The sequence below is a fragment of the Orbicella faveolata genome, unplaced genomic scaffold (assembly GCF_042242905.1).
Source record: "Orbicella faveolata isolate gen_17 unplaced genomic scaffold, um_ofav_v1 contig_1, whole genome shotgun sequence".
In the NCBI taxonomy this organism is placed as follows: Eukaryota; Metazoa; Cnidaria; class Anthozoa; order Scleractinia; family Merulinidae; genus Orbicella; species Orbicella faveolata.
In genome coordinates, this window is record NW_028301536.1 from 13473736 (window position 1) to 13490232 (window position 16497).

Sequence of the window (16497 nt, forward strand, 5' to 3'; positions counted from 1 at the left end):
AGCTGAATGACAGACAGCACGTGCTGGATCGGACAAGAGTATCGGTTAGCAAGCGATGTTCAAAGGCGATGAAAAAACAACAAGCTTGGGGGAAGTCGCTGCGCAGACTTAACCGCACCACACAGGAGTGACCCCTTGTTTATTATGCAGGAAGACATGACCAACCTCGTCTCCAAAGGGAGGGAGGGAGGGAAAATTAAACGATAGATTTACAATAAGTAATAGCTACGTTGCTTAGACGAACTCAGAATGGACTCCGAACAGTTTTCCGAGCTTTTATACGGAGACGTTCGTCTGCTTGTAAGCCAGTAGAAAAGGCTGTACTACCGAACAGCTTACCCTAACACGTGTAACATCTTAAACATGAATAGTGCTTTAATGCTTTGCACCAATGCTATGGTACGTTATAACGTTCAGAAGATAACAAAGCTACAATGTTTTAGGTTTAGCTACAATAACGCTTACAGTTTGTTGACCTTTGGAATATAACTGCTCAATAGCTCTATAGAAAGTGATGCCGCCATGAACGGCTCATTCAGAACGTACGTCACGCTCCATTAACTATATTTTACTGGCGTGACAGTAAAATCTCATTTAATGTCGTTGTTCCTAGCGAAAGTAAGTTAACCGTGGCGACTTGCGATTGAACCAGAGCTATTACTCAAATACAAACAACTCGTGATGGCGTTAATGGAGGAACACTGCCTTGCGTTTGGTTAGCCCATGCGACTTCCGGCGATAGCGTGACAAAACAACCTCACTTATCTCCCCAGCACTACAAGCTGAATGACAGACAGCACGTGCTGGATCGGACAAGAGTATCGGTTAGCAAGCGATGTTCAAAGGCGATGAAAAAACAACAAGCTTGGGGGAAGTCGCTGCGCAGACTTAACCGCCACTGATGCATGCAAGGCAATGCATCACCCCAAGCCATGGAAGCCGGTGAGAAGCTAGTCCGGCGAGAAACGTTCAACAATGTTAGCCATCCTGGGAGCTACTGACTCTAATGTAGATTGAGGAGTTCTTATATAAAGCTGGTAACAGTCTGAGGACCAGCGACCCATGACTTTAATAAGCCAGTCTGGCAAGCCAGCAGCAGCGGCAACCGACGCAGCACCTATGCGGAAGCTATGGCCCTTGAGACTCTGGTAAGGAAGACCTGCGACCCTCGAACTGTCCCGTAGAAGGTGCGAAACCGCTCCCCGAGTAAGCAAATTACCTGACTGGAAGTAAAATAAGGGACCCTGTTGCGGCCGTGCTAAGAGAAAGTACTCTCGCATAGCCGAGACCGCGCAAAGGGTGGACGAAGTGCGAGCGATGGTGAGAGATTGCCCTCGCCTGTAAACATCTGTTTTTGAAGATTTTAGCTGCACCGTCATGCGCTGCGGGCATGCCAGGGTTGGATGAAAGGCTATACAATCAGTAGAAAGATCAAAAAGCGGTCTAAATTTGCGAACACTGTTGTAGGTAAATTCACTGCATCGCAGGAAGGCGAAAAAGGCTAAATTGAAGGCGGCCCAGATCATGGAGAAATCCCGGGGGCTAAGCCATGATTGCAGAACAGGACGGATTGCCGAGAGAACCTGAGGGGTAACCGGTTGACGGCGAATACGCTGTTCGCCTTGGTAGCGGAGAATACCGCGTAAAACCTTGTGAAGAAGAAGCTTGCCCTTCAGAGGGTCACTGTACCCAGCAGTGATATGGAGGTTGCGAACAGCTGCTAAATAGAGTTTAATTGTGCTATGACGCACCGTTCTAGCGAGATAGGAGGCAAAATAAATAAGAGTACCCTCGGAGGCGGGTAGGACATCCCCGTCTGGACCTAGGAGACGATTCATCAGGCAGAATTGTAAAAAGCGTTTTTCCCCACAGCTGTAGGCTCGATTTGTGTTCTTGGAAAGACCCCAAGAAGCGTAGGTGAGCACTTCCTCTCTCAAAGGGTCATTAGTGAAGGCGGGATGGTACAAGGAATCTGGTCGGCGTCGGGTGCGAGGGCCCAGAAACGCTGCATCTGAAAGCGGGAGAGGGCATCAGCAATCTCATTTGAAACCCCAGGGACATGACGGGCCCGTACAAGAAAATTATGTTCCATGGATAGGAGAACAAGCTTTCTGACCAGTTCCATGATAAGGGGAGCTTTTGAATGCCCCGAATTTATGATAGATACCACTGATTCATTATCACACCAAAACTGCAGACGTTTTCCCTTGAAAAGTGGGTGCCATATAGCGCAGGCAACAACGATGGGGAAGAGTTCTTGCCACTCAATGCTTATACCCCGCTCTCGGTTCAAAAGCATAAGGGGAGGCCAGTGCCCTTGGAACCACTTTCCCTGAAAATAACCGCCGAACCCCACGGAGCCCGCTGCGTCAGTGTAGAGCTCTAGGTCTGGAGTAGGGGTAGTGGTGGACTCAAGAAAAAGGGAGCGCCCGTTCCATTTGGAGAGGAAAACTTTCCACATATCGAGGTCCCTAAAGAACTCCCTGTTAAGCCTGATGTGATGAAAACGACTAGGGACACCCTTAGTTAAATTAATGGCGCGTTGAAGGAAAGTCCTGCCGGGGACTACCACTTTACATGCAAACTGGAGAGTACCAATGAGTGATTGTAACTCAACCAGGCGCACGGAGCGGCGTTTCTTAAAGGATGTCAGCAAGTCATAAGTCCTGGAGAGTTTGTCCTGGGGTAAGCGGGCCTCCATGCGAATGCTATCTAAAACGATCCCCATAAATTCTATTTCTTGGGAGGGGCCTATGGTCTTGGACGCTACTACCGGGGCCCTAAGTGACATGAATACCCGTAAAAGAGTGCTGAAGCTAGTAAGACAAGCTAATCTAGAACTTTCAGCGATGAAGAAGTCGTCCAGGATGTGAATGACCCGCTGGAGACCATAGTTATGTTTTAGGATCCACTCGAGCCCATCGGAGAGCTGATTAAAAATGAACGGGGCACTGCGAAGCCCGAAGGGTAAGTACATGTCCACATAGTATTGAGATTTCCACAAAATACCCAGTAAGTTCCAGTCTTCGGGGTGGATTGGTATAAGGCGAAAGGCTGATTTAAGATCAGTCTTAGCCATAAAGGCTCCCTTTCCCAGGGACTGGAGGATATGAATTGCATCGTCTACCCGAACATAGCTCAGGGAATAGGGATCCTTGGCAATGTGGTCATTTATACTATTTCCCTGTGGGTAGGAGAGGTGATAAATAGTTCGCCAGTCATTTGAGTGTTTTTTAGGAATAACTCCCACTGGATGACACTGGAAATTTGCTAAGGGAGGGGCAGGATAGGGACCGGCTACCCGTCCTAAGTTCACTTCCTTTTGCAGGTTGGCAGAAACTACATCAGGGTGCTGGTTCGCAGATATAAGGTTGGGGGAAATCCGGGCTGAACGCGGCCCACAATAACCAATACGAGCGCCTTCTTTAAGCGTACTTAGCAAATTAAAGACAAAATTACGATCTGGGTGATCGGTTAATTCTAAATCTAAGCGATAAATGTCAATAGGTGAGGATACTAATGGCTTCTGATGACGCCTTTGCTGCTCCACTTTACTTCTTGCTTCGCTCACTGGGTCTGGGGACTCCCGCGTTCCGGGCTTGGCCACTGGATTGTTGCTGAGGGCAGTCTTGGACGGTGTGGCCGTTTGAGTAGCAGCGGCGGCACACGTGCGGGTAGCTGCAGTTTCGGCGCCGGCACCCAGAGGACTTGTTGAAGTCAAAGCACACCGTCTGGGAACGACGCTGTTTTCTGTAGGGGTCAGCGGAAGGACAGACATCTTCAGCGTGATAGGGACTCGAGCAGATACCGCAATGGGGCTTAGCTAGGCCCGAGAAGGTCACCGTCCATAACTCCAGGTCTACTTTGTCCCACTGAAGGGACAAATTGGAAGAGGCACGGCGACGAAATTGCTGGTCGTAGGAAAGCCAAGCAAGACCCTTGAATTTAGTTACCGCGCGACTAATTATCTGCTGGTACTTAATCAGCTCAAGGGCCCGTCTTGGATAGGCAGTTACAATGACCAACATGTACACCATGTAGGCCTCCAGCCACTTCTGAAAAGAGTCTATAACGGGTTTTCTTTTCCTAACCATGGTGACCGGGGAACCCAGGGGACCTGAGGACGAGTCGTCTAAGCGGAGCTGAATTTCAGGGGCCTGGGACTGATACAAGTTGTCGGGTAAGAGTAAGGCAAGATCAACGTACTCACCCCGGAGTATTTTGTCCTCCATATTACGGTCCACTGGCCTCGACAGACCCAAAGGAGACGCCATACCCGAAGCTGCGAGAGTTTGGCTGGAGGGCGTTGGGCTGAAGGCGCTGTTTGTACGAACGGCGTCCAGAGCGCTGTGTACGGACCGGGATACGATGTCCTCAATGGCAGAACGCTGCGCTGGACTGAGGGCGTGTCTTTGATCAGTAGAGTGATTAGTATGGAAGAGATCTTCCTCTGTATCTGACTGCAGCATGTCCTCAATAGAAGACAGCGAGGCGCGGTCGGAGAGGGCGCTGTCCTCCGGAATGCTGAGACGCCGGCCTTGAGTGGCGTCGATTTCACTGGCTGTAGTGGACGGCTGTTGTGTGGATGTTTTGTTCGCCGTATGACGAGTGCGTTGAGGCCGACCAGGTCTTCGTTTAGATTGACTGGCCTTTCCCGTCGATGCTCGCTTGAGCCGGGCGAGGAGTTGCACTTTGGAGCCTGTTATGGGCAAATTCAGCGATTGAAGACGGAGTTTGAGGACCTCGCTGGATAGCTTCGATAGGTCCTCACTTCTGGTAGCGACCCGAGCAGTATTCGACGAGCGGCGAGAGCGAGCCATGGAAGGTTTACAAAAATTAAACGATAGATTTACAATAAGTAATAGCTACGTTGCTTAGACGAACTCAGAATGGACTCCGAACAGTTTTCCGAGCTTTTATACGGAGACGTTCGTCTGCTTGTAAGCCAGTAGAAAAGGCTGTACTACCGAACAGCTTACCCTAACACGTGTAACATCTTAAACATGAATAGTGCTTTAATGCTTTGCACCAATGCTATGGTACGTTATAACGTTCAGAAGATAACAAAGCTACAATGTTTTAGGTTTAGCTACAATAACGCTTACAGTTTGTTGACCTTTGGAATATAACTGCTCAATAGCTCTATAGAAAGTGATGCCGCCATGAACGGCTCATTCAGAACGTACGTCACGCTCCATTAACTATATTTTACTGGCGTGACAGTAAAATCTCATCTTAATTGTCCTAAGCTTGTTTTTTCAGTTATTCACTATCGGCTATTTCGAAACTTGTTATTTCAAACCCCCTACTATTTTGAACTAAGTTTTCTTCCCTTGACCTAAATTAACCCCGTATATTTCGAACTCCATTGTTCAAGTTGAAAGAGAACATCAGACCATGTCAAGACCTGTCAAAATATCCCTGGGGAACTTAAAATTTATATGTGTGTAAGTGTTCTCTTCCTACCCTTGGTTAATTTATTTGTTTGACTAATAAAAGTGCACTATATCATCTATCTGAAGCATGACAGTTAACCTCAGCCCAAGTTGCTCAAAGAAATAAATGGAGTAGTACGTAGTACATAGTGCAATTGTTAATGTTAAATAAATCTCAGTGAAGATAAGTTTAATATTTTCAAATAAAGGCTGAATTTAAAGCATACATTGTAACACCTTCCTCCTTGTAAGGTATTAATTATCAACAATAATATTATTATCTTATTTAACAATGACCCAGTTATTTCAAACCAATGTTATTTCAAACTATTTTTCATTTCCCTTGAGGATTCAAAAAAGTGGCATTCAACTTGTACTGTAACAGGCAAAATGTAATCCTTTAATGATTGCTTACCGTGATCCTCAAGCAGTTCAACCATACATGTAGGTGTAGACAATGCTTCAGTGAAAATAAGCAACATTGTTCCTTAATCAGGCAATGGACTGTCACATGAGGAAACAAAAAGAAAATAACAATAAATTGCTATATCATGACCTTTTACAAACAAAGAATGTCCCATGAATAATTTACTTTAATCTATTTCTTGGAAAAAGGTTCTTAATTACAGTAACCACCTGAAAGTATTTACCCATTTCCCATGTTCTCACCGCGGGTCCTCCATGCGTCATTGACGCGTTATTCCCACACTTGACCTTGTCTTTACCTGGGTAAACCTGAGGACAGTATTTGTCCTGCTGCGGAAACGTTTGGACGAGGTATCACCTCGGTAAAGAAGACACATCAAGTTTGGATAGCAGTTTGTTTTCCGTTTCTTCGCGACAAAGCGTGCTTGAATGCTCAGTCTTGAACCTCCACATTTTCATCGCAAAGAAGCATTTGATAAAGCCGATCATTCATGTCAGTTACAAGATTGATAACACAAAAAATTTGGTAGCTGCACTGTATGAACTTCACCAAAAATATCTGTAACTTGGTTATTAAACACTGTGTTTTAAAAGCATTCCATTTTGCCAAGAACATGACAGAACATGTGTTCACTATCTGATTTCATGTCCATGAATCATGCAAATGACCGGGAAATGACTAAATGCTCAAGGCTGGAATGGCTCTGAAATTCACTTTGATGAAAAGAAACTGGGGCAATACATTTAACTTCAATTCCAATTTATTTTGTTGCCATAATACCATTCGTACTTCTCTGTTTATATGTGACCTTCCATAGGAAAACACGTCTTATCGAACATTTCAATTTGGGCCAAACGGTGTTTCAAACGCCCTCAAACGGCGTTTGCAAGGCGTTTGCAAAGGGTTTGGAAAAAGTTTGAAACGCTTTTAAAAGGGTTTGTAAAGCGTTTGAAAGGGTTTGGAAGGAGTTTGTAAAGCGTTTGAAAGCGTTTTAAAGGAGTTTGTAAAGCGTTTGAAAGGAGTTTGTAAACCTTTTGAAAGGAGTTTGTAAAGCGTTTGAAAAGAGTTTGCAAAGGGTTTGCAAAGCGTGTACATGGGCTTTGCGAAGGGTTTGCAAAGAGTTTGAAATCGTTTGCCTAAGGGTTTGTATGCTAATAAAAGCCATCTTAGTTATAATTTTCATAAAACCTCAGTACGTTAAACCCTTCGGAGCGTTTTTGTTCGGCTTCGGTGGTTTTGACAATCGGTCGTTTGCTTCTAATAGTGATCCCGTACGAAACTTCTGAGCAAGACACGGTCGAGATTCTGGCCCTAAAAATGTCTCGCTAATGAGCGAGACAGAACCTGACGATAGTCAGGCTGACAGGAGCGATAAAAATTGAACGATAAGGTCATTCATACATGCAACAATTCTTATGTTAATCAAACTTTCGGTGTGTTGATCTACTTAATTGTGACAATCATCTAGCTAAAGTTACAAGCTCACCTCAATGATCAAGCCTTAACTACTTCCATTTCTTGTGGTAGTAAGATTACACTAGCTGCATATTAACACGAAATCCCTTCACTTTAAAATTATCTCTTCAAGAACATCGAAACCCTTTCGGCACAAACACACCGCCGTTGCACATTCCATTCCAAATCACAGACACGGAAGAAGATTTTCTTCCTCCAGCAAAGAATGAGTTGATGTTTTCCCGACACAAACACAGCACAAAAAGAAGACACGATGAGATTTTCCCGCTTTCAAAGAATCGGTCGAGTTGTTCAACAGGCGCAGAACTTGATATGTTTATTCAGCGTGGACCAATCAATTGAACTCTCGTATTATCCCAAATGACTTCAAGGTCAGATTTCAAGTTGCGTTGTCACGAAATGGCCAAACAGTTTTTACCCTTTTACTGTTCTTCACGTGTATCAACACCCAAATCAGTTTAGAATAGTGGAAACTGCCTAGACGAAAATGCCAAGGAGTTCTTTGGGGTACATTACGGGAAATTTGAAGCATATTGTACGGTACGTAGGAGCAGACGCAGACTTGTGGTGCGGCATGACATATCTTGGAGTTTTTCGTCGCACGCAATGTAAACACTGCAAGGCCTCTAGCGAAATCTGAACACTGAACAAAAATGCAACCTGGGTGAGAATAACCGTGTTGAAATGAATCTTTTGATGCAAAAGACCGATCCTGTTATATTTTAGTTTTCGCATTTAGCGTATACTTTTATGGTATGAGGTGTCACGCCGATCAGCAAGATTATGGCTGATAACCAGACCTGACAAAAGTCATGTCCGAATTTTACGTACTTGTAAAATGAATTTAGCCAGAATTACAACGATAACGCACCCTGAAAAATGTTTCGGTAGTGCGCCGTAAGCGAATAAATTCGGTTTGTACTCTATTGCGCTCGTCCACGCCATATGATCGGCGATAAACACGCCAGACAAATGTCTCGACCAGTAGTACTAGAGAGACAAAATCCTCTTGTCTCGCTTTGTCTCGCTCAGTTTTTGCCACAAAAATAGAAAGGAAGAATTATCTGTATAAGGAAATTAGACAATTTTGTAAACCAGATTCTGCGAATCTAGTCGCACCAAAACCTTGATGCGTCTTAGGCCCAGTTCAGACGTCGTGCTTCTGCCGTGCCGAACTAAATTGCAATTTGGTTCGACTGTAGCACGGCAGGAAATCAACTCTGATTCAGACGTCGTGCCAGAGTCGAATCAAATCCAGGGTTTACTGAAGCCTCGTAACAATTCTCCTCCTAACTCCCCGAGGGAACGAAATCTCGCCAAAACACATTGACATAATTTATGAATTTAGTTTGGCGCGAGAGAAGCACGACGTTTGAATCGCTGCCGTGCCAGAGTCGTGTAGCGCGGCAGAGCTTGTCGAACTTAATTGCTTGCCGAACTTAATTCAAAAGTTTGATTCAGACGCCGTGCTTCTGCCGTACTTTTGTCGAACTTAATTCCTGAATTTAGTTCGGCACGGCAGAAGCACGACGTCTGAACTGGGCCTTAGTGAAAGAATTGGAGCTATTAATTGCAACTCTACATGAATGGCAACATGTAGTGTCAATCATACATGTCAGGTTGTTCGAATCAATGAACGTCGAAACTGAACGTGCAGGACAGTTCACAATAGATAAGCTTAGTAAACATTCCGGGTAAATACCGCAGCCATACTTTTGACAATTTCGGCAAGGCACGAGCTTATTTCCGAATTTGTAAACATATTTATGTAGTACATTTTAAAAATAACACCCGGTTGTTTGATGTAGCGAATTCGTGACAAGGTTCATTCGCGAAATCTGTCAAGCGTAAACAATCACGACCGTCGAGCTATTATGCAAATTTCGGCTTGTCGGTTGTTTGTGTTCGCCGCGCAATGTTTGGATCGAAATTTCGACAAATGCTCAAATAATATTTAAGATGTAAAATTTAAAATTCATCTTTTACCTTTCTCTTTGTGTCTGCGAGAAAACTAGGGTGCACATTTGCTTGTATGACCGGCGAGAAGTTCATTCACGTCAAATCAGCTGATAAATCGTAAACACAGGCGACCAAAACACACTGACATCGCGCGCTCGTGCATTCTAAATACATTTCTGCACTTTCCCATCATACTGAATAACTATATATAAATCTTTTTATCTTGCTACTTATGTTAAAAGAACAGTTAATTACTGACCGTAAGGTATTGAAAACTAATCATTGCTAAGCGCGTTTTATTCCTTGCGGACTAGTTCTGCCGGCGCTCAAGAGAAGTGTTTGCCAAGGGTTTGCGAAGCGTTTGCAAAGGGTTTGCGAAAAGTTAGCAAAGGGTTTGTGAAGCCTTTGAAAAGGGTTTGAGAAGCATTTGCAAAGGGTTTGAGAAGCGTTTGACACGCTTTGCAAACCGTTTGACAGGCGTTTGCAAAGGGTTTGAAAAGCGTTTGTAAGGAGTTTGCAAAGGGTTTGCAAAGCGTTTGAAAAGAGTTTGCGAAGCGTTTGAAACGCTGTCAAACCCCGTTTGTGAGGCGTTTCAAACGCCCTAAAAACGCTGTTTTCAATAAGACGTGTTTTCCTATGGAAGGTCACATATGTGCTGCGCTTTGTAGCGGGCAGTTACAAAACCGGGTTAACTCCGATCACTGGTTTAAAAAAAAAATGGCAAATGCTGTTTATGCCTCATTCTTGTGTAGCTGTCACCGAATTAGCAATCCGAGTTTTTCTGTTCCAAGTTTTGTATCTGGTTCCTTGCAGCCAATTGAGATGTAAGCTTATTAAATGTAATATTCATGGAACGTGCTTCAAGTTCAAACATTTTCTCAGGAAACCAAACCATGAATAAGATAAACCTTCATCGGCTTTTATACATCTACCTGTTTAATAACAGCACTCCAAACATAACGTAACACATCACAAAATGAAAGCAAGAACAGATGACAAAACCAAACCGCCATTCATCGCTCAGCTTGTTTTGCTTGAGTGCGTCGGTGACATGTCAGTGACATGCGATCAAAACATACGTGAAACTACATCGTCAAACAAAGTCTCCTGCTTTGAACATGGTCTGCACTTCAGAGTATGTAAAATTAAGAATCTTAACTCTTTTTAGACTAAATTTCAAAGTGTGCCAGGTTGTGCGTGAACTGAGTCACGAAGGGATTAAAATCATGTGGAAAACTGTCAGGAAGTTTACTTTGTGGCAACCAATGAAATTCGCCTGGTCCCACAGCATACTTACCACTAAATTTGGGGGATGGGTAATGGGCCGAATTGCGAACAAGACACTGGATAAACAATGGTCAAAATAGCTTTTGGCTTTAAAGGAAATGCAATATCTTATAAGATGTATCTCGGCCACTGTCTTCATTGAGAGCTCAGTGCGAAAGCAACAACCTTCATATATAAGTGGTCGTGATAAGGCTTGTTATTTGGCTTGTTATAATTCTGATCAAAATATTGGAAAAAGCTCAAAGGTTGCTTGCCGACAAAAGACATGCCACTACATGTATTTTCGTATTGAATTCCACGGTTTTTGGCAGTAAGGGTTATGGTATAGTAATCTACGCATTTTTTGGTATCAACTGTTTGCGTTTTTATCTTTTACCTTTCAAAGAGTTTCAGTGTGTATGTAGTTTCTCCCGCTTCGTTTATCTGTATCTCCAGATGTTAGAATCATACCCGTTTGATTTCCACTGATTCCCACACAGAATTAATTAGCGTTTTTTTGAGCGGTGACTGCTCTTTATTCCTGACGGCATTCAACACATGTAACCTTCCTTTAAGCAAAGATTACTACAGGGAAATATATTATTTGCCTTTACACACTAGATCAAAGGAGAATCAAAACCTTTCACCAGTTTAGGCTAGTGGATTTTTTTTTAACATTTCATGTGACCTTTCACAGAAATCAAAAGATGCTCTATGTTTGATTTCCACTGATTCCTGACCTCTGTTGTTTCCAATACTACACGAAGTTGCGTTACTACTTTCAATGCATCGCTTTTAAAATTAAAAAAAAAAACGAACTAGACGACGAACAGTTACATCTTTAGTACCTGAAACTGTTAACATTTAGCACATGTAGCTGCAATTACGGATCAACGCGTTGTTGATTGTGTTAGTACTACTGACCGCTCCATCCAGTTGCTGTTCTAATCAAGTGACCTTCAAAACCCTGTGAACCCTATTAAAACACCTACGAATAGTGTCATCAGAGTTCATAAAAGGGCTTACTGATAGTCATTTCCAAAAGAGTGAAACAAACTAGAGGATAGGCATTTACATGTTAACTGTTCGACTTTCCATCAAGCATGTTTCTTGATTCCGGATTATGATGGAGTTTACAAGCAACGTTGATGAAGAAATGCCACTCTACTCGATACACATACATTACTTCCTTGAGGTATTACCTTGTCTGTTTTGCCGTGGTATTTTTTCAATTGCGGTCGCACTCGTCTTTACCGCGGTGCTACATATTTTCACCCGCAGGGGACGCAAGGTGTGAGCATGCGGCAAAGACGAAGTTTTGCCCCAACCTGATGGGTCCACAGTTTCAGGCGGTACTGTATATTGTTTGTTTGTTTGTATGTTTTTTTCTTTATCATAAAACCTGAACACTTTGTTCAGGGACTTTGCCCTCAGCCTCAAGTATAGGCTGCAAGAATTCTTCTCAGTTAATATTTTTTAAAATCTTGTGCCAGCAGGTAATAGTGACATAAAACTGATGTATTAATAATAAGAAAATTTTACAGGTTTACCTGATTATAGTTCATATTCATGGACTTGTTTGGCAATGGAGATGGACTGTCACCAAGTGGAAACTACAAGAAATTGATGATTACTAGTATTTTAATTACTCTACACAAAAAACAATGTGCCATGAATACATTTACTACCTCAACCATGCCATTTCCTTGAAAACGCTGTCAAATGAAACAGGATATTTCTTTGAAAATGCTACAAAAAAATAAAGATGCGCTCAAGCTGTATAAATTATGTACCTCACTGGAGAAAAAAGTCTGGCTGACTTTTCTGAGATTGCTTCCTTCTAATTTGGATGGGAAACTAGTGCTCTTTAAAAAAGCATCTTGCTGGAACATGAACAATGAGTTTATGCAAGGGGTGAATAAATCACGGTGAGTGAGTCATGGGTGGGTGGGCCTTGGATTGTGCATCATGTTTGAAGATAAAAGAAGATTTCTTTAGCCAAACTGGTATTATTATTAATGAGAAGAAACATCCTAATTGATGCCATACAAACTATCTTCTTCCAAAGAACTACTGCCAGATGGGGAGCGGTCCGAGGAAATTTTGCAACAAAAAAGAAAACATTTATACTACTTTGCATTTATACTACCATATTTTAACTATGGTAACCAAGTCTGGCACCACTGCAGAAAAAGAAATACTGCTAAAATCGAAAAAGTCAACGAAAGGGCTTTAAGGTACGTCTTTAAAAAATAATAAAAGTGTACCTTATCAAGATCTCTTACAAAGAATCAGACTGCCATCCATGGAAACTCAAAGAATTCAGGACATGCTGTCGACAATAAACAATTGTATATCGGACAAAGCTCCATCCGCAATTAGAGATCTTATCACCTTACCATCATCCAAGTATAACCTTTGACATGACTATATCCTTTCTTTGCCAAAAATTACATGTAACACAACTAAATATGGTCTCAAATCATGGAGATATTTTGCCACAAAGAAATGGAATGACCTAACAAATTATGATATGAGAACTAAATTTAAAGTAGGCACTAATGAAGTGAACAACAAAACTTGATCGCTTAAGTTTGACTGAAGTTGGAATTTATTGTAATTTGATTCTTTAGATTTTCAGTTCTCTGCATTTATAGGTCTTTATAGTTTTATACGATCAATTATTGCACATTTTTAGTTTTAATTTTTAGAATATACTACAGCTGTAAGGCCGTGCATTACCTGTAAACTAGCTAATTAGCTAAGCGTAACTCCACATTAAATAAAGTATCTTATCTTATCTTAACTACAGTGTAACTTGTTTACTTTGATCACCAAAATGTACATTGTAAATTCTCTTTACCTATGCAATGATTACACGTATGTTGACAGCTTGTGCTAGATCTGTGTTTCTATCGAGTTTTAGTACAAATCTACTAGTTTTATATCACGAATGCCATTCTCTGATTGGCCACGCTACTCACAATCTATTCTGTGATAGATAGTGAGAAGCGTAGCGGTGTGCCCTTGTTGACAAAATGACGGCCACTTCTTAGCGTTTTTGAAGTGTCTTTGAAGGGGATTTAGATAGAGTTTTGAACGACTAGTAGATTTATACTAAAACAATAAGATTATTCGCTCTCGATTTCTATGCGTGATAGAAATCTTGAGCTCATAATCTACATGTAACTGTTTAATAGAAACACGAAATTACAGATGATTTCCGGTCGGTACTACATAGTCTCAGCACCCTAATGTTTATAAACATAAAAAGTTTCCCTCAACAGAATGCGAATCGATGTTATTCGTAACAAACCACATACCTTATCTTTGGGGTCTTTCAAATTCTTTTTCCAACAGCTTCATTGATTTTCACAGCTGCGAAGTTGTTCCATCAAGTGATATGAGAGAGAACAAAACATAAAGCTCCACATCCATAACAGCAGTTGACATGAAACTTTGAGTTTACTTCATGAAAGTAGTTGCAAAATGTTCACATTTTGTGATGTCTTACATGAAACAAAACAAAAAACATAAACAAACTCTCAAGAGTGTGCAGTACAGACTGGAAATCATCTTTACACCAATCAGCATGCACAAAAAATTATTTTCTTTGGATATTTTCTAATATTGTATAAATATGAAAAAACAATACTTACAACACTTTTGGGTAATTCACTGACTAACTGATACACTGATAGAGATTGATAGCTTGTACTGTCCTCTAAATCTGTGGCATGATAAAAAGAAAAAATGTTTCAATATTTGGAGTGCAAAGAAACTTGAGTCTGATAGCCAAGGGCTCATAGGTTTTACTGTTGGGCTGGTGGATTCTATCCTTTGTCTGCCTGTCGGGCTAGTTAAGTGTTTTGGGAAAAATGTCTTAAACCGATTTATCCTGCTACCATGAAATTTTGTTGTAGACCTCCCAGTGAAATGCATGTAAGCCTCCCAACAGCGTTTTTCATGTCCTTACTATAACAAAACTGCAGCTTGATCCCTGACACTGTAATGGGCATAGAGGTACTATATTTGAACAGCTCTAGAACTGTACAACACATCAGCTCACAGGCTAATTGTTTACAGCGGGTTTCATTAGCAGCACAACCTGGTCCAGAGCTCGAAAAAAAACCTGTCTGCTCGTCAGGGACAAGTACATTTTCCTCTCAGGCAAGCAACTTTCTCTGCTCACTTGCCCGGGCAAGAGCCCAGGTATGCCATCCACCAATGAAATTTTTCATAAAGATTTCGAAACAAAGAGTAAGTTTTAGGCACATGGGTGATCACATGTTAAGATGAAGCTTGATGAAAATTACAAACCATAGCGTTCAACTTGTTTTATTGATTGCATGACGCATGTTCACAGTTCAGAAGCGGTTACCTAGCGCGTGATCAAATCTGCCCCTGTCAAATTTCTTTCAATGACTAAAAATAGCCCTGCTTGGCTGGAAAACGCCATGTTTATTTCTCAAAAATTCAACATTTGCAAGAATTTTCCAGTTTCCCTGTATAAAACCAAACTCGACATCAAGGTATCAAAATTGTAGAAACTGTATGTGAAAAGTATTTGTGTCTTTCTACAGTATAAACAAAGCTCTCGCCAGTATTCTAATGGACAAATCCAGCTCAATCTTTGTAGCAAATCTCTTCCACAAAACATAGATAAAAAAAACTTTCAGTGTTTCTGGATGTTGATGGACAATAGTTTTTCATTCAAACTCAACTGGTACATGTACTATTCTTCATTAACGCAAATGAAAAAATATACACTTGCTGGCTTTACAAAACTGATTTGGAGAAGCTGAATTGTTTCTAATTCCAGCTGTTTTTAATTTTATGCGCTTTGCTTCTTATGTGTAACCCCACATATTTTTTAAGGCTTGTTGGTGTACTGCTATTCAAACGATTAATTTGCTTGTTCCATGCTACAAGGTGCTACATGGTGACTCAAATTATGGCTGCAAAGAGGCTAACTGTTGAGGGTTTAATTGTTGGGGAGAGGAGTGGTTATTTTCAGCGTGTGGGAGTGGGGGGGGGGGGGGGGTTAAGCTTAAGTTTATATAAACGGAGGGTAAGATTCCACCTGAAATACAATGATGTATACAAAAAAGTCCCTCGGAATACCAACCAGCATGTACCGGATTGTCTAAAGGATACCAAATTATAACTTGACTGCTTGCATAGTTAGTGGAGGGGACCCTCCACTAACTATGCTGCTTGGAATTCCCAATGTGCACACAAATTACTAATACATGTAGCTTAATTTGCACATGTAAGCATTGATTCGTCCGTTCTTGTTACCTCTTCTTGACAGACCAGCAGAGATTACAGCTTAAGAGCTTAAGTTCGTGCGCAACGATACCACAATACGATAGTACAGTTTAAGTTCGTTACCCTACCGAAAAGGAACCCAACTATACGTTAAAAGGCTAAATAAGTTAAATGCATGCTCAACAGATGTTACAACGGTCTAAAGTGTTTGGCACGGCGCGGTCAAAAACCACTGTAATATCGTATGCAACTTTTGCTTACCTCGAGTTGTGCCTCTTCTTAACTGCATTTCTGGTACAAAGTAAAATGCAATTTTCTTTCCCGTAGGCTGCAAGCTGCTCAAACGTTTCACCTCTGTACGCAACAGAAAAAAAGCTTCTCTCTCCCGCAAACACCACAACGTGACTTGGCTTGACGAAGGACAAGTTGCACCGTGGGGGATGATGGGAAGGAAGAGCAGGGCGCGCTCCCGCCAAAATTCCGTTTCCATGGACATGTCTTTTTCGCTGAAGATACATGTCGATTATCGTTTGTCGTTTCCACCTTTGTCACAGTGAAGTTTGGCTTACCGCTGTAATTTTGTAACTTTTTAGCATTTCTGCGTTCGTAAGGGAATGATCGGTGCATTCCATCCTGTCGAGTAGTGCTGACGAGGAACTGCCA

At 41.9% G+C, this 16497-nt stretch overlaps 2 protein-coding genes and 1 long non-coding RNA gene across 10 annotated transcripts in view; 1 reads left to right on the top strand and 2 right to left on the bottom strand.

The window, feature by feature from the left end:
• LOC110061296 (uncharacterized) overlaps positions 1 to 16330 on the bottom strand; it is a 27942-nt gene extending 11612 nt beyond the window's left edge. Inside the window, exons 1-6 of one of the 8 annotated variants that reach the window (XR_016207472.1) lie at positions 16096 to 16330; positions 14223 to 14293; positions 13887 to 13941; positions 12831 to 12895; positions 12114 to 12176; positions 5851 to 5939 (exon numbers count right to left, since the gene is read on the bottom strand). Coding sequence is in view for 1 of the 8 variants with exons in the window: in XM_089290390.1 (XP_089146516.1) it covers positions 12845 to 12895; positions 14223 to 14293; positions 16096 to 16330 (357 nt within the window). In the remaining 7 variants the exon portion in view is untranslated. The other 7 variants (XR_016207470.1, XR_016207469.1, XR_016207473.1 and 4 more) reach the window with 7 other exon arrangements.
• LOC149118159 (uncharacterized) lies at positions 1934 to 5840 on the bottom strand. The gene is made up of 2 exons (XM_089290230.1): positions 4211 to 5840; positions 1934 to 3750 (listed from the first exon to the last, which is right to left on the bottom strand). Exons 1-2 carry the CDS (start codon positions 4818 to 4820, stop codon positions 1934 to 1936), a joined length of 2427 nt encoding a protein of 808 aa, XP_089146356.1. The 5' UTR covers positions 4821 to 5840.
• LOC149118160 (uncharacterized) lies at positions 7795 to 13369 on the top strand. Its single transcript, XR_016207486.1, has 2 exons — positions 7795 to 7878; positions 11845 to 13369. It is a non-coding gene; the product is annotated as an uncharacterized LOC149118160 (long non-coding RNA).
• Positions 16331 to 16497: the final 167 nt, after the last annotated feature.

Excerpts from the sequence above, each read along its gene's own strand:
- LOC149118159 (XM_089290230.1), bottom strand. The coding sequence starts at position 4,820 with ATGGCTCGCTCTCGCCGCTCGTCGAATACTGCTCGGGTCGCTACCAGA. Across the intron at positions 3,751-4,210 it reads GGAGGACAAAATACTCCGGG|AAAACAGCGTCGTTCCCAGA; the intron begins GTGAGTACGTTG and ends TGACCCCTACAG.